Source organism: Candoia aspera, chromosome 1 (assembly GCF_035149785.1).
Source record: "Candoia aspera isolate rCanAsp1 chromosome 1, rCanAsp1.hap2, whole genome shotgun sequence".
Lineage (NCBI taxonomy): Eukaryota > Metazoa > Chordata > Lepidosauria > Squamata > Boidae > Candoia > Candoia aspera.
Genome location: NC_086153.1, coordinates 203,111,214 through 203,136,947, shown reverse-complemented (window position 1 = coordinate 203,136,947; position 25,734 = coordinate 203,111,214). Strand labels below are relative to the sequence as shown.

The 25,734-nt window shown below is 41.9% G+C and overlaps 1 protein-coding gene across 5 annotated transcripts in view; it reads left to right on the top strand.

Moving 5' to 3' along the window:
* Positions 1–10,037: 10,037 nt before the first annotated feature.
* The window catches only part of FMNL2 (formin like 2), a 208,735-nt gene continuing 193,038 nt past the window's right edge, over positions 10,038–25,734 (top strand). For 4 of the 5 annotated variants that reach the window (XR_010068928.1, XM_063318359.1, XM_063318356.1 and 1 more), the window contains exon 1: positions 10,038–10,428. Coding sequence is in view for 4 of the 5 variants with exons in the window: in XM_063318359.1 (XP_063174429.1) it covers positions 10,312–10,428 (117 nt within the window). In the remaining variant the exon portion in view is untranslated. The remainder of the gene's footprint in view (positions 10,429–25,734) is intronic. The other variant, XM_063318355.1, reaches the window with a different exon arrangement.

The window sequence follows — 25,734 nt, the reverse complement described above, 5'->3', positions numbered from 1 at the left end:
AATAAAGCTTTATGAAATGTGTGAATATGGCCAGTAAAGAGTGTGTTCATTTTTAGTTCTAGAAATTTGGTAAGAATGAACATAAATCCTAGTAGTTGGTCTTGTTTCCATGCTTTAAATATACCGATACACTGTGATTCACTGTCTCTTTTGCCTGCCCTAAACCTATTTCATATCTGTCTAAAAAAAAAATTAGCGAGCATCATGCAATCTTTCTCAGTAATAAAATATGAGGTCATGTGGGAGAACTGACCGGCAGAGAGCTAAATTATTTTAATATTGGGTTGGATATATTTCATCCTCATCCTCATCCTCATCATTGGTGCAAAATAATTCCTGTATTAAAAATTGTTCTTCCAAAAGAAAAACAGAAAAGAGAAAAAGCCTATCCTAGGGTACTGTGAATTATAAATTGGCCTACTACACATGTAATGATCAGCAGACCTAAAGCTCATCATTAAAACAGTCAAGAAGGAATCCTGACCTTTCCTGGCCAGCAACCTTGGATTAACCATTAAGCAAAATGTGCTTAGGGCAAGGGAAGGGGGGCGCCACAGAGGTTTTTCCCTAGCTATCATTCCCTTAACTCTTTCACTGCCACACTCGACTTTAGTCAGTTTTTTTGTAATTGTCATTATCTGCCCTGTTGATCTGCATTGTTTAAAAAAATGTTTTCTTTGGCATGAACAATGACTAAGGTTTTAAAGTTTGGTTAGAAGTTGTTGTCAGATAACATGGTGTGACAGTTTTGCTTCCGTGGAGGGGCACCACTGTTGCACCATACTTAGGGCCTCAGTTGGACTTAATCCGTCCCTGCTGGCTAGTGTTCCCAGTTCAGTTATACTATTAAAGAAACTCTAAATGGAGGCTCTTTGCTTTGTGTACCTACTACTCTTTGAAGAAGCAGTTGTGTAGGAACAATCAGGCACAGCATGGCTGCTATTTCACATATAAACTAGCAGATGAAACTTTGACTACTGTATTGTATCAGTAACTGAACAGTGATTTTATCAACATTATAAGTCAAGTTATTGATCTAGCTTGGTGTTGTCTAAGGCTACCACATCTGAGTATGTAAATCCACATTACCACTAGATGATGGCAAAGAGATACTGAAAACTCCTCACTGCCATCTAGTTATCTGGATTTTAGTACCCCAGATCTGGTCGCAGGAAAAAAGTCAAGACAGTGGCTGTGAACATGTAATGAAAGCCATGCCCCTTATTTACATGCATGCAGTGCCCATTAAAAAGTGGTGGGGTTATGACTGTGTAGTCATGCCCTCCATCATGACTTTTTGGACCCCTTCCTGTGGACACCTTTGTCTGGTAGCTGGAGTATTGTATTCTATAAGGAGGGGAACATGTTCAATATGACAATGCTGAACATCATCTCCCAACATGTACTTATTCAGAGCAACTAAAGGGGTTTAGTATGTCACTATAGTTCATTGGTTCATGCATGAATTTCTGGAGATCAGAGTGATGGAGACTTTGGGGTATTTTCTGACAGCCTCTTGAGGACTTGGTGGCTGGGTTGACACAACACACTCACGAAATATTGAGTATTGCCATATGTGTTAGAACAACTGGCTGTACTGGCTAGAGTTTATGGTCCAAAACATCTCGACCAGGAGATTGGAGAAGACTAATATAGTTTACTTTTTGTTTTGTGTTTGTGCATACTGTCTGTGACCTGCAGGCCATACAAGGGAGTCCAGTTCCCATTTTGCAATCCTGACAGCACCCGTGTACCATGCTGCTAAAAGCATATTTTTAGAACTTGTTTTGTATTTGAGGCACATTTAAACTAATTTGCCTTTCGTCTGTAAAATCTTCAAACTTTATAATATAATGCTACATGGGGTTCTTCTGCTGACACGCTGCACACTTTGGCTCTAGCGCTGGCCTATTCAACTGCAGAATATTGCGCTCCGGTGTGGCTCAATAGTGTGCACACAAAGAAGGCAGACATGCAGCTCAACAGTACGATGCTGATTATTAGTGGAACCATCAGGTCCACTCCTACCCAATGGCTGCCCATCTTGAGCCACATTCCTCCTCCAGATCTCCAGGGGAAGAATGCTCTTCTCCGAGAATATAAAAGGATAGCTGATAACTCCGAGCTCCCCATACATGGCGATATAGCGTAATTAGGAATAAACAGATGGTGATCTAGGCATCCACCTATGGCTACTGCCAGGGAATTGGCTATAAAAAAATTTCATCTCCTTGATTCCTGAACGCAATCTTGGCAAAAAGCCTGCCCCCAGCATCGTCAAAGCCTACCCTGTATTACCACGAAGCCTCCTGCTTTTGATCAGCCACGCAGAATATGGTCAGCTATCAATAGGGTGCGCACTAATCACAGCAGGTGTGCAGATTCCCTATATAAATGGGGTAAGGTACCATCTCCAAGGTGTGACTGCAGGGCTGACAGGCAAACCGTTAAACACATAACACAAGAATGTAAGGCTAGAGCCTACGATGGGAACTTTGCTGATTTCCTGCTGGCAACTGATGCTGCAAAAGACTATATTTGTAATTTCAATGTTTGTTTTTAGTTATGATTGCCCTATGACCAGTGTACATTTCCTATATACCTTTTTATATTCCCAATTTTTTTTAAATATAATATATTTGTAACATGTATGATGTGCTGCCATACGATAAATAAATAAATAATATAATATAATATAATATAATACAAATATTTATTTATATATTTATCATTATATCTAGCAGCAGAGGGCAACATGGGGGTTCAAAGGTTCCACACGGCTCCTGAGCCCTCCCTTTTGGTCCCTCCTCCACTTCCCCATTAACCACAAATGGCAAACATAGGGAACAGACAACACATGAAAACTGCGGCCTAACAGTTAAAAACCAAAGAAATCACCCAAGTTCCCACTCCCCAAAATATGGAAATCTCAGCAGATTCTGTCTCTGGCCACAGTTATTTATGTCATTAAATTTATTATAACCGCCTACTCCACTGGACTCTGGGTGGACTACAATGTGACACAGGGCTGCTATTCTGCACCGCTGCCCTGCTCTCTGAGCTCCAAAAATGGTATAGTAACCCACTGATACCAAACGTTACCCAGCCTTGGTATATCCAATGTGTGGGCACACCTTGACTCTTGGAAATCCCCTTTGTGGCCTACCACAGGTATCTCCACCTTCCCTATGATCCTTGGCAACTTTACTAATTGTATGAGACAATTTTGCACATTTGGGAGTAGGCCCTATTACAATCTATGAAATTTATTTCTGAGTAGACATGCATAGTGGTGGCTAGCGCCTTAAAGTGGTTGCCATGTATTTATAAATTTGAATCAGAACTTTTAATTGTCATCTTGGATACTATTTTATCCTTTATATTTATATGTTATGTAATATATCTTGTTTTTATTGCATTTTAATCTTTTTAGCTTCATGGTAAACCGCCCAGAGTCCCTCTTTTGGGGGAGATGGGTGGTGATGAAATTTGATAGATAGATAGATAGATAGATAGATAGATAGATAGATAGATAGATAGATAGATAGATAGATAAATAAATAGGATTGCATTATTTATCAATATGTAGGATGGCAGCTTAAATAATTCAGGAGCACTTCACGGATGCTAGAAAAAAATGACATAGATGTGATTGTGCTCTAAGTTAAATCACAGCTGAAGCCTGTTGGCTAATATCTATTTGAAAAGGAAATTGCATAATGCGGTGCTCAGAGGACTAAAGTATTCGCTTAGTTTGATCTATTGCTATCTGCCTACAACACACAAGTCTGTATCATCCTCCATCTGGCAAAGTCAGCTGTTGCGCAAGAAGCATGTGTACACAGGTATAAATGTTATTACAAAATACACAGATAAACCACTTGCCTATGTGTAACAAAAGCAGCTCAAATTCTCAAAGTGATTTATTCGTTTTGTTCAGGTTATTTTGTATTGTAAATTAACAACAGCATAATGAATAAGGAATAGATCTGGAAAGAATTTTTCACAAATATTGAATGAATTTTCAACTCTCAATTTTTTATTATAAACAAATCTCTAAATTGTAAGTGATGATCCCAAACTTTATACCGAATTTAAATCTGATATTATCTTGAATGAAGGTAAAAAATTTATTTAGATTTTTACAAACAAGTTTGGAGAGTCAGTTTGGTGTAGTGGTTCAAATGGTTTAAGGCACCAGGTTGAAAACCGTGAGACCGTGAGTTCTAGTCCTGCCTTAGGCCAGCTGGGTGATTTTGGCCCAGTCTTTCTCTCTTAGCCCTGGGAAGAAGGAAACAGCAAACCACTTTGGAAATCTCCAGGCAGTTGCTAAAAGCCAAAAATGAGTCAGACACAAACAGCAAATGAGGCCATGAAACAGAAATAATTACATTTGGAGAAGACAACTTTCAGAAGCCTTAGAGTTCCCTGCTCATGAAATTTTGCCAGTTAAAAATGCAGTGGATAATATTTTGTAGCTGATTATTGTTGCTGTTGTTATTGTTGTTATTATTATTATTATTGAAATTATTTTGGTTTTACCAGGGACCATAGAACTGGAGGTGAAATCCCTTCTAATTTGGGGAGGTGCACTCTCATTGGGCTAATCCAATTTGTGTGATGCTTATGAATGGTTCGCAGTGGGAAAACATCTGCTAAACCAGTTGTTTTTCATAAATTAGTTGGTATTAAAACTAGTTCTATTTAAAAAGAGAGAGAGGCAGAGAAATTGTAGTAGAGCTTTTGAGTCAATGAACTGTGATGCAACTTATAAATATTTAACTGCTGGTAGTCAGATATGAAATCTGTGTATTTTCACAGCCTTCTGTAGGTTATCTTAATAATCCAGGGTGTCATCTGAACCTCAACCAGGCTAATTAATTGAACAGAATGTCCTCCAAAAAGTGATGCAGAGGGCAGGAATAGGCACAAAACCAAAATAAAAACTGTTTTTATAGCAACATCTCCATCGTATCTGCTTACATTTCTATTCCTCCTTCCCATGGCTAGAAGCTTTTTATTTACAAGCAAAGTAGAAGAGGGATGTACTAGTTTTCCCCACCTTATTTTTATTTATATATTTATTTATTCATTCATTCGTTCAATTTCTATAGCCGCCCATCTCAACAAGTGACTCTGGGCGGCTCACAACAATAAAAACCATAAAACAATAAAACACTTACAATTAAAACAATTACAATACAAATAAATATACATGGCTGCCAAGTAAACAATGTAAGATGTTAATACAACCAAGAAACAAGACCATTACCACACTTGGGGCCCCAGGCCCAGACCCATAACCAGGTCTTCAAGGCCTTATGGAAGGCCAACAGGGTTGGGGACATCCTGATCTCTGAGGGGAGAATATTCCAGAGGGCAGGTGCTACAGCTGAAAAGGCACGCCTTCTAGTCCCCGCCAACCAACATTCTTTGGCTGACGGGATCCGTAGCATGCCCAATCTACCAGATCAAATTGGATGGGTAGAAACAAATGGGAGAAGGCGATCCCTAAGGTAACCCGGTCCCAAGCCATGAAGGGCTTTAAAGGTGACAACCAGCACCTTGAATTGCACCCGGATGCACACCGGCAACCAATGCAGCTCCTGTAGCAGCGGTGTTAATGTGTGTCGAATATCCGACTCCACTTACTATCTGTGCAGCTGCATTCTGCACCAGCTGAAGCTTCCGAATGCTCTTCAAAGGCAGCCCCATGTAGAGCGCATTACAGTAGTCCAGACGGGAGGTCACGAGGGCATGAATGACAGTGAGTAGAGCCTCCCGGTCCAGGAATGGGTGCAACTGGCGCACAACCGGAAGGTGTGCAAAGGCCCTCTTAACCATGGCTGCCACCTGCTCTTCGAGCAGGAGCCGTGAGTCTAAGAGGACCCCAGATTGAGCACCTGGTCTGTCTGGGGCAGTGCAACCCCATCCAAGACCAATGATGGAAAAACCTTGTCATTGGAAGGCCCACAAACCCAAAGCCACTCAGTCTTGCTTGGGTTGAGCTGAAGCCTGTTGCACCCCATCCAGACCCTTACAGCCTCCAGGCACTGGGTCAGGACATCCACAGCATCACTCAGGCGGCCAGGAGTGGAGATATAAAGCTGGGTATCGTCAGCATATTGATGATACCTCACCCCAAACCATTGGATCACCTCCCCCAACGGCCTCATGTAGATGTTAAATAGGAGAGGGGAGAGAACCGAGCCCTGAGGCACCCCACAAAGTCTGGACCTCTCCCCATCAGCACCAACTGGAACTGACCCCGGAGGAAGAAGGAGAACCAGCACAATATTGTGCCGCCCACCCCCAACTCCCGAAGCTGGTCCAGAAGGATACCATGATCGATGGTATCGAAGGCCGCTGAGAGGGCTGAGTTGCACTGCCCCCATCCCGCTCCCGCCAGAGGTCATCTAAGAGTGTGATCAATGCCGTCTCAGTCCCGTAACCCGGCCTGAACCCTGACTGAAAAGGGTCCAGATAATCTGCTTCATCCAGGGTCCTCTGCAGCTGCCACGTGACCACTCTCTCCACAACCTTCCCTAGAAAGGGGAGGTTGGAAACTGGACAAAAATTATCCAGGTTAGCGGGGTCGAGCGATGGCCTCTTGAGGAGAGGATGCACCACCGCCTCCTTAAGAGCTGAGGGGACCACCCCCTCTTTCAAAGAGGAATTAACCACCGCACAGACCCAATCACATGCCTCCTCCCAGGCAGCCTTGACCAACCAGGAGGGACACGGATCCAATACAGAAATTATATATGTTTGCTATGTCCACTGGGTCATACTCCCTGGTATGTAATTAAATGATTTTATTTTTGGGATTTTTGCACTGATCTTATTTCTTATCACATAGATTTCTAATACGCTCAGTAAGTTAAATTTTCTGAGCAGATTTCATTGTTACTTGAAGCATTAAAATAAAATCTAAAAATGTTAGAAAAACAGTAACACATTAAAACATAGTTAATAGGATAATGTTAAATTAATAAATAAGATACATAAAATTGACCACTCCATTGTAGAGGAAGAATTTGAAATCAAATTGAATCCAAACCTATAAAAAGGCTTGGAAAAGAAGGATGCAGGAGTGTCTAGGGAAGTCAAAAAAGTCAACATGGTGACCATGACTGTTCAGTAGAAGCCCCACTCCTTTTATGTGCATCACAAATGCATGCAAAAAACAGATATAAATTCAGACTGAAGACCAATCATTGAAACTTCCCTTTATTTGCAATCATTGTAAGGACACACCTGTTACAGGTAATGAGATCTGGGATCTACTGTTCTGTAACAACCAGCAACAATCTCTTGCCTGAAACAGCCAGTTTGATGTTGGGCTAAGATGCTGGGCAACTTGGGACCCATTGTGTTCTCTCAGCCCACCCCACATCACAGGGTTGTATTGTGGTGAAAATAGGAGGTGGGACTATTAAGTATGATTGCTGCCTTGATTTATCAAAAAATAAAGGTGGAACAAAAATCTAATAATATCTATTGATATATGTTATTCAGTTAAAAAATTCAGTTAAATATACTGATTTAATTAACAGTGATATTAGAAGCACTTTAATCTTGTCTTTAATAAATGTAATGAGTTGTGATGCTAAGATATTTTTATGGCACCTTCTGTAGTTCTGTCCTTAGCAAGAATAATGATATTTTATCAGATAAATTAAAAATGCATTTTCCTTAAATAAGGACACATTGATTCTTACTTTCCATGTTATTTCAGATTCCATTCAAGACAAAGTATTGTGCTGCCTTACCAGAAGAAACATTAATCTTCCTTGCCTGTGTGGGGTTCTCAGTTATGAAGAAAGGTTCAAAGGCTTTGTCTGGACTACATAGAAAGAAAAAAAACTGATTACCATTAAAGAATTTGAACCCAAAGCATGAACCAGGACAGCCTATCACATTTCAGTTGTGCTGGATTCAAACTCCTGTAGTTTCACAACAGCATTTTCAAAAGTTCTACTGATTAGAAATTGTGATATATCCCCCAACATATTGGGAGAAGGTTGGGAAGGCTGAACCAAAATATGTCAGGATTGTCATCTGGTAGCCAATGTTACAAATAGCAACATTCTCAGTGGAGGTCAAAATTGGTAAGATGGTGGACAGCATTGCAATGCAAGTCCCACCTTTTTGTATGTGTGTCAGTGTCACAAGTTCAGAAGCAGTGTGGATTGGATTGTGATGCTCTGTCCCCCATCATGCTGATTTTGACTCCCTCTGCAGACACTGAGAGCTGCAAAGCAAATGTATGCTATGAGTCACAGAATGCAAATACTACAAAAGCAGTGCTGACTAAAACCGCAATTTTCTGTCTTAATGCTGTCTTCAAACAAAATGTCATGCCATGTATTTTATTAAATCAAATATAAGGAAGGAACAAAGTCGCAAAGAACCCGCATCCTAATCCAGTTATGATGAATGTTAGGTAGATGTAATGATGGCTCCGTTTCACCCAAAAGAATAGCAAGCATTCCAAGGGGACCTTCCCGTAGCTCTGCTCCTTGATGAACAAGGCCAAGCAACGAGACCAGTGAAGGCAAGAAGAGAAAAGAGATTTACCGACTGGGATCACAAATACTTCTAAGTGAAAACCACTCTGATATTTCAGTAAATTCCAGAAAGGAAGCCCAGCTCAGTCCTACTCACAGATGCCTTTTCACACATTACTTGATAAGTGGTAATCTTAAGATGTAAGGGTATAGGTTCACTTTAAGAATACTACATAAAACACACCATCATCTAGTGCAGATTCCAGAAAAATACCCACTTGATGACAAAGCAAATTTATTTCTGCAAAGCTGTAGAATAACCAATATACCATAGGTTTTTAGAATAAGGTCTCTCATATGCTGGCTAGGAATTCTTCTTTGTATTTTCCTTTTTTCCAGTAGCGGTTGTAGGGTATGAAAAGAAGGGGATGCTGTACCATGTATTTCCCAGGGGTAGGGAAGAGAAATAATAGTGAGAAATGAGGTAAGCAGTCAAGTGTATCCTTGTTAGGCAAGGCATATAGATTTCAAGGATTGTCAAGGATTTTTGGCAATGGTGGACCAAAAATGTACAAATGGCACCTTTTTGCAGGCATTAGTTACAATTATTTATTTTTATTATTTTGTACCATGGACGTTTTTGTGTAATCTGATGATACTGTAAACTGCTGGCAGAATTTGAATAAATACATAAGAACAAATTGGCTGTCCTTTCATGACATGCCATGGCTGGTTCACACAGTATGCTAAGCCAAAAGCTAGGTTATTTGTAAACCAGGATTTATGGCTTAGTTTGTTCGGCAAATCCAGATATTTGCTTTTTGGGACACAAACCTTGGTTAAGCTATGTTGTTTGTGCGTCCTCAGCCAGCATCTCAAAAGAGGGTACCCCGACCTTTTGTGGAAAAGACATGCTTTTCTGTTCATGTGACTTCTAGATCCCGAAGTTCATTTTCATTGGGGTAATGCAAATCACATTTCTACCTGCAAATGGCAGAAGTGGAATCGACTTCTTAAAAAAACCAAACCAAACCGTTTCGTTGTATTTCTGTGAGCCGGGATAGGTAGACGCTGCCATGTCGACAGATGAGGTCCGCTGGGAAAGACTAGGACTACGCTTCCCAGCTCTCCCCGGGGCAGGGGCGTGGAGAAGCTCCGTAGGTGGTGTCTGAGGGAGAGGGGGCTTTGTGCTGCGATGCGCGGTGTCTGTCTAGTGTGGCGGCTGGTCCTCTTCTGTGGGTTGCGCTTGGTAGGCGCTGTGCGGGGTGGGGGCGAGCCGGCTCTCGCTGCAGCCGACCGTCCAGAGGCCACCAGCGGGATTCTTAAGGAGGACCGCTCCCCCCTAGCCATGCGTCTTCCAGCCCGGGCGGCTTGGAGTGAAAAGCGTGCAACATGCTGCCACTAAGATCGCGGGTTCCCAGCACGAGCGCTAGAAGAAAGGGAGTCCGATTGTGCTGGGGAGGAGGGGGGGGAGGAGGGGGAGGGCGGGCATTTCCAAGGCCGGTCCTAGAGGGAGACAGAGATCTGTGTGCCTTACCTCCCCGTGGTTCTCATTCTTAATTTTGGGGGGTTGCGCGCGTGTGGCGCTAGGAAAATCGGCGCGTGGAGGAGAGGAGAGGAGAGAAGAGCGCGACGGGCTGGGTGGGGAAGGAGTACCGGAGCAGCCAGCGAACGACTCCGCCGCAGTGCGCGGAGCTTGGTGGCGGAGCGGAGCTTTGGAGCCGAAATCCGGCAGGAGAAATCCGGAGAGAGAGGTGGACCGATCTCCCCCGCTCCCCTTCCTCGAGGAAGGGCCGTCGCCATGGGCAATGCGGGGAGCATGGACTCTCAGCAGACGGACTTCAGGGCGCACAATATGCCCCTCAAACTCCCGATGCCCGAGCCGGGCGAGGTGGAAGAGAGATTCGCCGTTGTGCTGGTGAGTGCGGACCGAGTGGGCTTTGCCTCCCCGCCCCATCCCGGTCCAGCGCTGCGCAGACAGTCCAATGGAGGCGGAAAACGGGGGGTTTCCGTCGGCCCCTTCTCTTTTTAAACCCTCTTTTTTCAAGCATGCTGCAGGGAATCATAACAGGCAGCGATGGGGGTGGGGGGGAGGTCCCCATCCCGTCGTGATCTTGACATGGGCTTTTATTTGATCGCCCCAAGGGGAAAAGGGCGCCTTCGGCTCGGAATGTTATGAAGGAAATCTTCCTGTCTCTGCAGCAGCTGATCCATTGTTTGAAGCGGAGTGGGGCCATGGGCTCCGGGAGAGAGTCGCTATCCCCGTGCGAGGGGGTGTGCAAAGGAGCCAGGGAGTGAGAAATAAGTGCCTGCATTTCTCCAGCACAGGTTTTCTTCAAAACGAAAGGTGCAGCGCTGTACGGTTTTCAAACTGTACAACCTAGTGAGATCCGGGCTCCGCTTAAAGTTATTGCCTTCCAGGCGGCCATTCACTTCCTACTACTGGTTTGTTCTGAGCAAAGATCTGCATCTCATTTGCAAGCGGGGGTGGAAGAGGAAAAGCGGTCGGGAAAACCTGGAGCAGCCGGGAAAAATCTTTCCCTCTTTGAATCAGCGTGGAAAGCCTGCATGCCTTAACCTGCAATTTAGTTATTAAATCTGATCAAGGGAAACGATCCTATTCTGTATGCACCTTTACTCCCAAGAAAGTGTTACTGATCTTGGTGCCACTGATTTCAAGTAAATGTGCACAAAGGGACTGTACTTTTAAAAAAATATTTGTGGTGCGCTGGAAGGAGTTAGGTTTTGGGCTTTCCTTGTTATTTCTTGAATGATTAGTAGAAACTGCATATTGACAGTGTGCACATCTCAATTACCCTTAGGTGGAGAGAGCACGGTGTTTGTCTTTTGCTCTGGAAAAATTTGAGGACCTTAACTGTGTCTTCCTATAGTATGGTGTATATAAGAGAGTAATATTTTTTTCTCATTAGATCCACATTGTGGATAGGTGGTTCTGGATAAAAGACTGGTGCTTAGCCCACCGATAGTTTCCTCTTTTGAGTGTCCTAACTTGGCCCTTGATAGCATTTGGCACAATGATTTATATATTTTGTAAATCCAGGTATGTGTTCTAGGGAATCTCAATGTTCCTTTAAAATATTGAGGAAGTTAAATTGTTATTCTTTTTAGGGATACTTTTTTGTGAATTTAACTTTGTCATATGAAAACCCTATAGATTGTGGCCATTGGCATTTATTTGTGTAGAATGTGCAAGCAACATGACGGTTTCAGTGGAGATTGGTAAAGGCTTTCGTAGGTGCTTCAGAAGTCAGTCTGTATGCTTAGTTTTAGAGGAGTGATGTGTCAGTTCTCAAAACCTTTGGGCTGGGGATTTTGTCATCACTAGGACTACAATAGTTCCTTTTTTAAACCTTTAGCATAATAGTTTTGTCAAAGCACAAATACTGTTGGAGTAGGGAGGTGCCACCTATGAGTCCAAATCCAGCAAGAAAAAAAATGCACCTTGAAGGAAGCAGACAAAATCACATTTACTTTTCATCTGTACTTGCGGCACTTTTAATTTTGCAGTTTTATCCAGTTAGATGTGTCTTGTAAAATTAGGCAAAAAAGAAAAAAGAGGAACAATTAACCATGCAACAGAAGTAATTATTCTTTAAGTAGAAACAGTAGTGAGATAATGTCTGTAATATCCTGCATTCGATTCAGTGGAAATGGCAGGGTGGTGTACTGTAGCGAACTAGGACTGGGGAAACCCGAGTTCAAATCCACACTTGATCATGAATCTCTCGGGGTGACTTTGGGCCAATGTCTCAGTCCTAACCTACTTCATAGTTATTGAACGTTGAGATAGAAAGGATCTTGAGGACTTAGGGCAATGTTTCTATGACATACTTATTGAACTTTGATTTACTCAGTTAACATAATCACACACTGAGCCATTAAATAACTGTATGGGTTTGGTATGCATAATGTGCCAGGTTAAGCTATGGTTGGCTAGTTGGGGCTCATTATATCTTACAAACACACCCTAGACATAAAGTTTGCAGAACAACATTATGCGTAAAATTATTAAATCTTGTTTGCTTAACCACCACTGTTGAATAAGACATAGTTGTCTAGGATCACACATTATGCTAAGTCAGAAAGGCATAAACAATTATTTACAAACTATAGTAGATGGGCTCACACATAATGCTACTCGAGAGTCAAACAACTTATGAAAAGGTTCACCCATTGCTTGAAGCTATGCATGGCTCTATTAAATAAATCTCAGTTGGCTGGGTTCACACATTATAAACAAACAATCATGGATTACAAACTACAGGAATGGTGTTCATTCTATATACCCAAAGCCAAAATTTAACCAATTAAATTTCAGTTTAAGCATTCGACCACAGCCTATGATTTTGTGTGATGTGACCATTTGGACATGGAACATTAAGCTGTCTGTACATAACACTTAAGCAAAGGATCTGTCAAGAAGCTGGGCATGAATGGACTATGCATATGTAACATTGGGAAAATATACAAGATAGAAGTGGTTCAGGCATACCTTGAGCCAGTACAGGTACACAGCAAGAAATATGTCATTAGTCTTTCCAATTGACCAGGTGACTTGTTTTTGCGCATTGTACTAAGCCTGATTGTATGAACCCATTGTGATTTGTAAGCTATGGTTAATGGATTAGTATATGTTAGTGTGACCAGTTGTGGCTTAGTTAATAAACCATGGTTAAGTAAGCATAGCATAGTAGAGCTGATGAACCAGATCATACTCTTTAAAGGTTGCAGCGGTCAACAATCTGTGTCTCAGAACTCAGAGAACAGTATTTCCCATCATTCTCTGTGGTGCTGGATGTGGAATGCATGTCCAAGGAGAATTCACTGTGAAATCTAGAAATGGATATATCCTGATTCTGTTTCAGTGATGGCAGCTTTTAACTGTGGAACCACAAGGAACCATCAGCCTAATTTTCTGCTGCTTTTTGCAATAGTTATTTCAGATCTTTAAAATCGATATTAGGTCCCTGGCAACCTGCTGTGTGGTGAAGGGCAGAGGAGACCATATAAATCCAGAGAAAAGGGGGTGTTAGAAGGAGAGAGTGGTTTGCCCCATCTTCCCTTGGTTTGGGCACTATCCACATTGGCTCTGGCCTTGTCTTAGCTCCACCCAGCATTGACCTACAGCATGGCTCCCAACTCATGGCTCTGTGGGAATTTGGACTTGGGCAGACAATATCTGCAACTGAATTGAGAAAGCAGCCCGAGGATCACAATATCATCACCAAGAGCCTCTTTTTAAGCACTGCATCATCAGTGTGATTTCACAGCAGGAAACAGGAGTAGAAGCAATCAGTTGGGATTAAACAGTTTGGGGGGGGGGGAATTAATGAAGGAAAAACAGCCAAGCCCTAAATGCTCACCATTTTGATAAACATTATACCTTTAGTGTGATATGTACAACGACTGTGTATGTTCACTGCTGATTATTTTATTGTATCCTTTCCCTGTGGCACCAATATTTGGAAGATAACACTTATTTTATAGTGTTTTCTATGCATATATATCCCATGAGATTGAGGTGGGAGCTGGGGAGCCTATTCTTTGGGTGGCTTTCAGGGAAAGAAGCTTGGAGATTTTAGAACAGTCTAGGGAAAAAGTCAAACTGTGTGTGTGAATTTCAGCTGGTTCCTAAAAATATTGCATCTGTGTTTTATTTATTTCCTTTTCAGATTCGGTTTTATTTACAATAGAACGCAAGCCTGTATTTTGAATTGACAGGTTTTATTTTGGATGAATCATATAATTATAGAAAGTAGGTCTTAGTGGAGTCTTGGAGATCATCCAGCCTAACCTGTTCCCTGGTGCAGGAGTCTATTACAGGTAGTCCTTGCTTAATGACCACAATTGAGACTGGAATTTCAGTTGCTAAGTGAAGTGGTCATTAAGCAAATTGACCTGATTTTACAACCTTTTTTGTGGCAGTCATTAAGTGAATCACTGCAGTTGTTAAGCGAACCACATGGTCATTAAGTGAATCATGTCATTCCCCACTGATTTTGCTTGCCAGAAGCCGGCCTGGAAAGTTGAAAATGGTGGTCATGTGACCATGGGATGCTGTGATGGTCATAAATGTGAACTGGTTGCCAATTGCCCAAATCATGATCATGTGACCATAGGGATGCTGCAGCAGTGGTAAATGTGAGCACCGGTTGTAAGCTGATTTTTTCAGCACCATCATAAGTCTGAACCATCATTAAACGAATGGTCATTAAGTGAGGACTACCTGTACAACAGCATCCCTGAGAGATGGCCATCCAGCTTCAATTTATCATGGGTACCTGCCTGGTCATTACTGTATAGCAGTGTTTCTCAACCGTGGCAACTTTAAGATGTGTGGACTTCAACTCCCAGAAGTCCACAGCCAGCAAGCTGGCTGGGAACTTCTGGGAATTGAAGTCCACACATCTTAAAGTTGCCAAGGTTGAGAAACACTGCTGTATAACATCAAGTAGTTAGCTGACTGGGTGACTTAAGACCAGTCACTCTCTCTCAGCCCAATCCACTTCATAGGGTGGTGGTTGTGAGGAGAATAGGAGATGAGAAGGTAATGTATGCTGCCTATAGTTGGACAAAAAAAATGAAGGCAAGATATGAATCTAATAAGTACTATCAGGATTCTTCAGCCTATTTGGGGCTGAGCACTTGAAAAGTATCCTAGGTTCCAGAAAAACTCAAGTGGGCTAAACATGAATCATGTGGAGTCCTCATTTTTTGTTGTTGAATGAATGTGTAAACATGAATGTTGTATTGTGGATCTATTTCTCTTCCTGCTTTTTCTCCCTGCCCTGCCTTCAGTCTGTCTTTTCAAGCACAACTTGCAGCAAACTCTTCCCTGTTTTTCAGGTCCTGGGAGACATGGAGGAAACTTCCCTCCCATTCCTTTATTGGGTGGACTGTGTACTTGCAACCATATACCCCTATCTTTTTCTTAGTCTGCCTCTGGCTTCAGTGCAGTGAGTGATGGTTGCAAATGGATGAAATTCTTTTCCCTTGCTAGGAAGGGCAGAGTGACCCTTGGTAGGCAGGATAGTGAAGACTGATAGAGGAAAGTGGAAGAGGAGCAGGATAACTGATTTTTTTATATATAAATCCGTTCAGTCGTGTCTGAATCTTGGAGATTGCCTGGACTGGTCCCTGCAGTTTTCTTGGCAAGGCTTTTCGGAAGTGGTTTGCCCTTGCCTGCTTCCCAGGGCTGAGAGAGTGTGACTGGCCCAAGGTCACCCAGCTGGCTTTCTGGCTAAGGCGGGACTAGAACTCTCGGTCTCTCAGTTCCTAGCCTGATGCCTTCACCACCACACCAAACTGGTTCTCAACTTTTTGGAACTCTGATTTAGGGAAGATTTTTTAACCAACACTGTGGAGAGGGCACAGTGAAGAGACAACTTCATTGAGTTGCAAATTTTGCTGTATGTATACTTCTCAGTCCAATTCCATCAATGGAAACACTCCTGAGTAGCAACCTGAGGTAAATACAATTGTATGTAAAAAAGAAACTTATTTTTCCTGTTCTTGGATTGATTTGATCCCTGGGGGCTAGTTCCTTGAATATTATGAGTAGGAAGGCCCAGCCTGGAGGCTTTTCATCATTATTTCAGACCTGAAAGTAAAAATGCAAAGAGGGTTTCTGTTTACTAAAACAGGTGGTGGCAGTCTGTCTTGAAAAATGCAGCGATTGTGTTGGAAAGGCATCTCTGGATACCCATGGGTAGCTGGCCAGGGAAAAGGGCTAAAAGTATTTGGTATGCAAGATAAGAGGTTCGGGATGTCAGCTAGAGAAGAAAAAGTTCACTCTTCTACAAGACACAGTGTGGGGAAACAAAAGTGCTGGCACTGTTGCTGAAATCATTAAAAGGATCAGGAAGAAGCAGAGCTCAGAGGTCGAGTTTGGGCTTTTCATGCCAGAGGTCCCAAGTTTGATCCTTGTGATTTCCACATAGAGCTGGGGAAAAGAAAACTCTTGAAGCCTGGACAGCTGCTGGCAAGTCAGTGCAGGGCAACAGTCACTGAAATCCAGAAGAGCTTTCACTTGGATCTTTTTTGTTGAAATCAGTGGCTAAGCTACAGTGTGGCTTCCTTAGTTTCTGCCTGGTGCAAAAGCAGCTCCTATTGGTTTTAAAACCATGGTTTTGTCCTCTGATGGTGGCTTATTTATTACCAGGGTTCAGCAAGCTCAGTTAACTCCTCTCGTGCCCTTGTTCCCTGGGCAAAATTGATTTCTTCTTGATCCACACTCCCATAGAAAACCTCAGTGGGCTCACTCTTCCGTTACCCAAAACTATGTTCCGAACCCTGTGGCACAAGGCAGCTTGTTGTTGGGTCTAGTCACAGACTTTAATTGCTTTGAATACATAGTGGAAACTGACCCATTCAATAATTTCCCTTGGTATTTCAAAGAACTTTTGAAACGAGGTGTTAGAATTGATTGGACAGGAGTGATGGAATAAGGGACAAGGTTTTTGCATTATCCTAATCCATCATGTAATTGGTTCAGTTTTGGAGTGAACCAGGGCTTCCTACAATGTGTAGTGTTGTGGAGACTACAAATTCTTTTCTATTTTTTTCCTTTTTCCTTTTTAAATTCCCATTCAACGTCCTAGAGGAACAGATCCACATGGTGGGGGCTGGATGCTTTTACAAAATCTGAGCTGGTTGAATTGATAGAGACTTTCCTGGCAGCATTTTTCTTTGACAATCTATGCTTTGTGGAAGAATATTAGAATGTTGAATAACCGTGAAGGCATGCAGTAGTCAAAGTAATTTGTGTTGTTCCAACGCTGCTTATGACTGAAATGTCAAAGCTCTCATTTTTGGTAACATGAAAGGTTGAGCGACCTAAAGTGGAAAAAAAATCATGTTAGTGCTTCCCCAATTTCACTGACCTGCTTCGCCTGACCTTTTATTTTTCATGCTTGTATCTGAAAATGAATGGTGGTGTATCTTTTCCCGAGCAATTCTATTTGTATCTCTTCCAATTAACCAAGCCTGCAGAATGTCGTTTTGTTTCCGACTAATTTAAGCTGTGTTCGAAGCCAGAGAGTAGCAACAGCACGCTCTGCTTTCTTCTTTTTATCATGACAGAATTCCTAATCAGCCAGGAGAAGATGCTAACTGCTCCAAAATTCGTATTCCCTGTGAAAAAGGGTGAGAAACAAAGAAGCTGAGCTGGGTCTATCTCAGAGTGAAAAAAAACCTGTAGGGTTAAATTTAGCTGTATTTCAGATGGGTTTGTTTTACAAGCTTTAAATTAAACCAGTTTTGATTTGGCTAGGCCTTTGGGGTCTTCTTTTATCCATGTCAAGACTTTTCAAAGTGAGTTTTTGTATCACTGGTTAAAGTAAATCATCTCTTAGTTGAGCTTGTCTCTTTGTGACTTCATGGCATGCTCAGGTACATTTTTTTTGGCAACAGTATCAAAGTGGTTTGCGATTGTTCTTTCAATTTCCCACAGTAGCCTAGAATTCTGGTAACCCTTGGTAGTTTGCCATCTGAGTACTAGTCAGAGCCAAGCCTGTTTTGCTTTTTGAAAACCAGGTTAGGAGCAGAATACAATTTGTCATTCTCAGGACGCATTATGGATCTGACTTAATTTGAGAGATGATTTGCTAGGATTTTCTTTCAGGATTAGTTATGCTTGCTTGCCTAGGAATGTATGGGTCAGAAGGGACTTTGGAGATCATCTAGTCCAGCCCCCATTTGTGTTAAACTACGTTGAAAAAGCCTTTGAATACGAGCGGAGTTATGAAATAACCTCAAGATCTTGTGAGTTAGAATTTACAGATTAGAGAATATGACTTGGGCCCCCAAACCCATTTCATTCTGGAAATCAATCTCTGAAGAAATGGCACCTTCATTTATGATTTCCTAGTTATTACCCCCTTACACAAACATAAAAGGAAGAGTAAGAGGTGATGCTTTTACCCAAATGCCTTGTGTGCGTATCTGTGATGTCTGCTAGCACCTGGGAATGCAGCTTGTACAGCTCTTGCCAGCCTTACTCAGAATGACTGTTCGCAGCCAGAATCACATCATTGGACCTTACATCATTCCTCGTCCTAAATATTTCCTCTTTTTGTTTTTCATTCTTCTGTTTGTGTATTTAAGATGGGAGCTGGGAGAGAGAGGATGTCTGAATTGCTCTCGCTCTTTTGGCTTGTGCACACAAACCTTTTGGGCTGGGACCCCAGAGAATATAGCGGATGCAGCAGGGTTTCCAAACGGGTGTTTCCCCTCCTCAGCCTCTAATAGAATGTAATGTTTCTGAAGGAAGACACGTGGCCAGAGGCGGCGGCCAGGGCTGCGGCTGCAGAAAGGGTCCTGTAGCCCAATGAGGTGCTGCTGATATGGAGTGATCCCTGGCTCACACGTTGGGGGTGTTTCTCACATGAAGCATCCCATTTCCCCTTCGGCCCCAACGTGACTATTGAATATCAAGTTGCTGGTGGGGGAAGAACCAGAACAAGAGGTTTCAAGCAGGGATCAGATTAAGGTGATTAGTTCTCACATTCATGCTTTCAAACATCTAAATCTACAAACTCCCCCCTCTCTGGTTTGGTGATTTAAAAAAAAAAGTTCAGTTATTCTGACATAATGTGAACAGATGCCCAGGGCTATCTAGCAGAAGTCTCAAAGTAGATTTTGTATGCCTGCATGGTACAATTGGAGACAAGTGCCCCAATCCAGTGATTCTTTCTTGGCTTGGAGGAAGGTTATGAGATGATGCACCAACAGTTTCCTCATTGAGTTCATTGGGTGCAGATGAGCTGCAGCATGGGTATGCAGGGTATAGCAATATAGCACTGCAGCCAAGAGCCCTATGGAGCAGGCACCCGTAATCTTACTTCCAGTTTGGTCTAGTGGTTAAGGCAACCGGCTAGAAACCAGGAGTCCGTGAGTTCCAGTCCCACCTTAGGCATGAAAGCTGGCTGAGCGACCTTGGGCCAGTCACTCTCTCTCAGCCCAACTCACCTCACAGGGTGGTTGTTGTGGGGAAAATAGGAGGAGGAAAGAATATTAGGTATGTTCGCCACCTTGAGCTATTTATTAAAAAAAACAGTAAAGGTGGGATAGAAAATAAATAAGTGTTTCAACCCTTAGTTTGAATTAAGGGATGAACATAATGGACTATAATCCCTTTGAGGTTGGTTATCAAATAATCCCAAAGCAACTGTGCTGTGATATTGACAGTATAGCTTCAGGGACACTTTTTTCTCTGTGCAGAGAGGGTTTGAGAAGACCTCTCTCGCTGGGAGGATATTTTAATTGTTGCAGGATTTGGCAAATACTCCTGTTAGCTCACCTGTGATGGCTTGCCTTAATTGATTAGTCCATGGCTGGATTCATATATATTGTTGAGCCATAGGATTTGTTCACATGGCACGCTAACCTTGAATTCTACTCAAGCAATTTTCTGAGGTTTCACCACACACAGAACCATTAAGTAAAAGTGTTCATGTCATGCTGAATTATATATTGAAAATCAGGAATTTATCAGTTTATGAAGAAGTTTAGATTTATTGAGTTTGGAGCACTGCCAAAAGGTTGGTTTAGCTTTGTTGGAAAGATACTGCTACTCTGGACTTAAAGTCTTGGATGTATTTTGCTGTCAGCCTTTGAATTTGCTATTTATCAGTGAAACAGAAAAAGTGATCAACATGACTCTGCATAAACAATGTTTAATTTATTGTTTAAAATCTGAGTAGCTGAGATGTATGTAATATATTTAAGTTTTTGTGAATTTTGTCCTTTTTTAGCATTTTTTTGGGGGGGTATATTTTTGTATGGTTTCACATTTCTTTCCAAGAACTTTTTGGTTTTTGTACTTTCAGAGGTAGGTTAATTACCAGATCTTTTAATTTATCTCTCATTTCCCTATTGGCAAGTAAAATAAAGTAAATTTAGAAGTTTTGCTGATGATTATATCTTTGAGCTGTGTTAATTTTTTTTGCAAAACATTTAAAGATACATTTTAAAATCTGAAATAAAAACAGATTTTGCGAAAGTTGCTAATATTTATTTGCTTTGTTTCTTTGCTTTTAAATGTTACTCATTCTATTTTATAGCTTACATAGTTTTTTTGAGGTTCCAGTGTCAACAGCACAGGAGGCCATGCTGCCAGTTTTCAGCAACATCAACTCTAAGGACTATGTATAAGGACTCAGGACTGTTTTTGGACCTGCGACTGCTAGTATCCCAGGGGTGCCATAAATGGTTTACCAGCTGCAATAAAATCCTACAGAGTAGCTTAAGGTGGTGTGCGATTCTGGCCATAGAAAGTGTTTGCTTGTGGAGCATAGCCAGAAAATGAATGCAGTAGTAATGAAACTTTCAGTTCTCTGAGTGCTTACTGGTAGCATCCTTCCATCTAAAATAATGGATGTAATGTGTTGGGCCTTGACTGATGAAGGTATGAACCCATTCTGTCAAGCTGCATGCCTCATTTGGTCTGGGAAAATGAGAGATTGAGATTAACTGAAAAGCCTCCATTGCAAGGGCTATCAGACTGGGGGGCTAGGGGTCATCCTCCAGAGATAGGGAATCCTTACTCCTACTCTCCTCCTTGTGTATAGAAGGGATGTGCATTTAGAAGAACTGCACTGGACTTGTGAAGTGGCAGAAGACAGAACCATTTTGTATTGGTAAAGGTAGTAATGAAGTCATTTTTTGTCACTACACATTTATTTGATTTGAAACCATTAAAAGGAGCCATGGAACCTGTCCTTTTGGGTTTTTTGTTTGCTTTATTTGTGATGGGCTAAACAGTCCTGTTTGATTTTTGTCTTAGTGTTACTGTAAGTACTTGTAACCCATGCTGAATGGTTTAGTATGCTGTGTGAACCCTATCATGTCTTCTACTCACAAAACAGGCCACATTATGGCTTTCCAGAATGTGTGAACCTGGCATAGAGTTTGAGGACTGACCCTAACCTAGGGATTAGTCTGCTGTTGTCATGCCTGGTTTGGACCTTCTTTAAGGTTATAACACTTACATTGTCCATACAACGTGGATAATAATTTTAAAACAAAACCCCAACTAAATTACCTCTCTGGTTACCTTTTTATTTCATCAAACAAGGTTGCACTAAATAATCTACAGTGCACAGTTTTAGGGCCTGATTTGAATTTGGGTAAGAACTGGACCTCACATTGCCCCACTGATTTCCTTTTGTCATATAGGAAGGGTAGGTGGTATAGGATTGCACCGGGGCCCCCAAGATGTCTTTCCCACATGGCTTTTTAAAAGATTATTTTAATTGAAAAGATAAATAGGAAGTTGAAAGGTTGCAAAGCAAAGCAGCCGTCACTAGCCTCACAGATAATTCTTTGGGCCCCACAGAAGTGCCATGTGGGTGCTAGAAGGTATCCTGAGGGTTATGTGGTTCTCCTTCTGGACAAGGAATGTTTTATACCCTTTTGTGGGTAGTTAGTCTCCCTTGGCAGTTATGCTATCCAAGTTCCAGATGTGCCCACAGCACCCAAAAGTCTTCCTATCCTGCCACAGTGAAAATTAGTAGCACCTGTATTTCTCTCACCTCCCACAAAGGAGTGAAATTATCTCTCTGAGAGCAGAAACATTGGTTCAGAGCGTATCTTTTAACTTTTTGCAATAATAAAAGTACAGTAGACAGTGCAAAAGCAATTAAATGTTTGAACTATTACTACGTTTACTGTTATGGTGTTGTTATATTATATATTTAAAGGCATAAAACAATTTAAGTATTTCTTGGGAACATGGTCACTTTGCTGCACAGGGAAGCATTTTGGTGATAAAAGAACATGACTATTTCTTGCTTTACAGAAAGACAGTTCATCTGCAAAATTCTTCATTTTCTTTCATAAAGGAATTGGGTATTGAGAAATTAGTTTGTTTTAGAAGGTGGCTTGGGGGAGAGCACTTTCTGTTTGATTTTGCTGGTGATTTTCCTGATGTATCTGACCTGACCCACTGACGTAAGTGGCTAGTTGGAAAGTGCTAAATTATAAACACAATGTAGATTCCTCTTTATTTGCCTCCTAAAGGTTTGGGGAATTAAGTGTAATAGGAAGGTTAGGGTTAGTTTTGAGCAGCAAAAGGATCCTACTGATGTTCCGGCTTCATCCAACCACTGCAAGGTTTTGTTTGGGGGCAAGCGGATGGAAGTGAACAGCAAAACAATGTAAAGTCACTTTTACAACCATTAACAGGGATTGGAAATCAGAATTGGATCCCTGAGGGAGCTACTGCTGGAACCTTTACTCCTGATGAGTATCATCTGTCTTGGTATATATTTTGATAACTATATCCCTGTGTTTGTGTAAAATGTTCAAGTTATCTCAAGGATATGACATTTTCTTGCCCAATGAAGTAAAGTACCCTTGACACAGCAATTATTACTACATCCTTGGTACAGGCTGTCTCGTTTCGTTCTCTCACACATATATCCGTGCTTGCATACCTTCTCTTTTATACACATCATTAGCATATTATAATAGATTAAAGGATCTTGAGCCTTTGGATCTTGATCTAGAGAACTGTGTGGAAGGGTGAGAAAGAAGGTGATAATAGCTGTAGCACCCTTGCCAGAGTTTACGCACCAGAACAATATTAATAGCTTTTGCAGTTCCCTCACCTGCATCCAGTGGAAATCACATGGAGGTTTTCAGTCCAAAAACAGAGAAAGGCGGACATTCCATGTGTTAAAGAACCATGTGTAAAATAGAATAAAAAATGAGAAAGAGCCCAGACCCTTTACTGTTGCACAGGGTTTAGAAATACTATGTAGAACTCTTACTGGGTCACTGTTATATCAGTAATCAGTAAACTGGTAAACTATTGTGCCTTTAAAATATAAAGATGCACAGTACAGAGCAATGTTAGACTTCAGTAGGATCCAGGAACATGCAAGGTCCTTAATTTCGCTTAGTATCCCAGAAAACACTGAGCCCTGATCTGGCCTACTTGGCTCCATGTCAGTCACTAGAACAAATCAGGTTCCACTTGAAATTTTCCTTGGAGCCTCTCCTCCACCCACTCCCAAAGCAGCCCTGAGTTCCAAGATCCATGTCTCACTTCTGGCCATAGCCATGGTCTCTCACAGCTTTGTCTCATCAGTGAAATCTCACTCTTCACCTAGATACAGAATCCTGGACTTCAGCTTTGCTATTGCCAGGCACCTTTGTTTCTTCTGCTTCCTCCAAACCTCTGAAAGTTGCCTTAAATCCTTCAGTAAGGCAGTTCCCCAACCCCAAAAAGATGGAACATCATCTGTCCATCAAGAGCCCTTTGCCCCACTAAACTGAATGTCATGGAAACAGTTTTTTCCCTCCCCTCCAAAGTGAGATTAAGGGTGTCCTCGTCCCTTCTTCAGGCCTCAAGAGGCAGTTTGTCTCAATGCAGAGCTCTTATTCAAAACACATTCATATACATTTCTTTCATTTGAGATTTATGGTTTTGGAAGACTGCCTCCACCCTACAGAAACAGCAGAAAAAGAAGAAACTGACAAAGCACACAAGAGAGAGTTACACAGAACAGCTAACTTGCCATATGAAGGGGGCGGGGGGAGTTAGGAGTCATAATGATTTCCAAACACTTTGAAACAAGAACATTTTAGCTGATAACTTACTTTGTTGTTAGCATCTACACTGTGCATCTTTGTATTTTAAAGGCACAATAGTTTACCAGTTTACTGATTACTGATACAACCCACAGTGACCCAGTAAGAGTTCTACATAGTATTTCTAAACCCTGTGCAACAGCAAAGGGTCTGGGCTCTTTCTCATTTTTTATTCTATTTTACACATGGTTCTTTAACACATGGAATGTCTGCCTTTCTCTCTCTGTTTTTAGACTGAAAACCTCCATGTGATTTCCACTGGATGCAGGTGAGGGAACTGCAAAAGCTATTAATATTGTTCTGGTGCGTAAACTCTGGCAAGGGTGCTAATGTCAGCATTACCAGCAAGTTAGTCTGTGACCAGGGTGAAGAAATGATGTTCTCCAGATCTTGCTAAATGGCAATTCCCAGCAGCCCAGACAGTATAGCTAGTGGTGAGGGCTGGTGGGAAGAGCCCACAACATCTGTAAGTTCCATAGGTTTCCTACCATGATAGAGAATGGAAGTCCCAGGGCATAACCAAGTCATAAATTGTTGAACCTAAAAGGTCTAGTTTAGTGCCCTGAATGCCACTGTGAGTTCCATGATAGGGAAAAGGCAGGATGTGAATGTATTAAAATATTGACTATTGGCCATGGCAGAGGTCATCATAGCAACTGAGTACTTTACAGGTGCTGCTTATTCTGAATCCAAACAGGCAGTGTATTCCTTAATTACCTTTCACTTCGCATACGTTCCAATGTACTTCCTCCTGACTTCATGATTATGGTGTTAGCTAACTGCTGGGTGTGTTAACTGCATAGAAATCCAGAAGAAGTCACTTACAGGCCAGAATCTGGGTGGGCCTTGTCAGTACTCAAGCATGGGATTCCTGCCATAAACTGAAATGCAAGCTGTTTTGGGGTGGGTGTCTTATTCAGCTGGAGAATGTACGTAAGAGTTCACATGGTCTGATTTCAGCGGGGCAGGGAATGTTTCTCCTGGTGTCTCTGGAAGGCTTGAAAACGAGCTGCAGAAAATGTGGGCTGGGAGCAGGCACGCAAGGGCTTCCTTGTGTTTTCCTGCATCCAAACTTCCGTTTTGGCTGTCGCTGCACATCTTGGTGGGCATGCTGAGTAAAGGTGAACAGCATTGATTTTTGCAGGTTAATGATAGAGAAGTTAATTATCCTGCAATGGCCTCTGCTGTTGAACAGTTCAGTAGCAAATTTGCAATCATGACATGGGTGAGATAATTAAAAGCTGACACGATCCAAATAGTTTTAAACGGTGATAAAGGTGACCTTTAGTGGAGGCAATTAATTGTTCATATACTGCAAATGAGAAGGGAAAACCTCTACTCAGAAGCACCGTGAGCCTCGTTCTCCCCTCCCCTGATCGAAGATGTCCTGCCTTTGCAGGCATTGAATAGGAACCTCCTTTCTAATGGAAGGTGGTGTTTTTGTGTTATTGGGCAGGAAGGAAAGGAAGGAAATCCTGACAGCTCCAGCCCCTTTGTTTTATGTTCACCCTTCTCCTCAGGTAGATACTGTATGCTATTCCTTAACCTGGGTGCAGCATGGCTTTGATCATTGCTGTACTTTCAGATATCGCTGAGAGACATACACAGC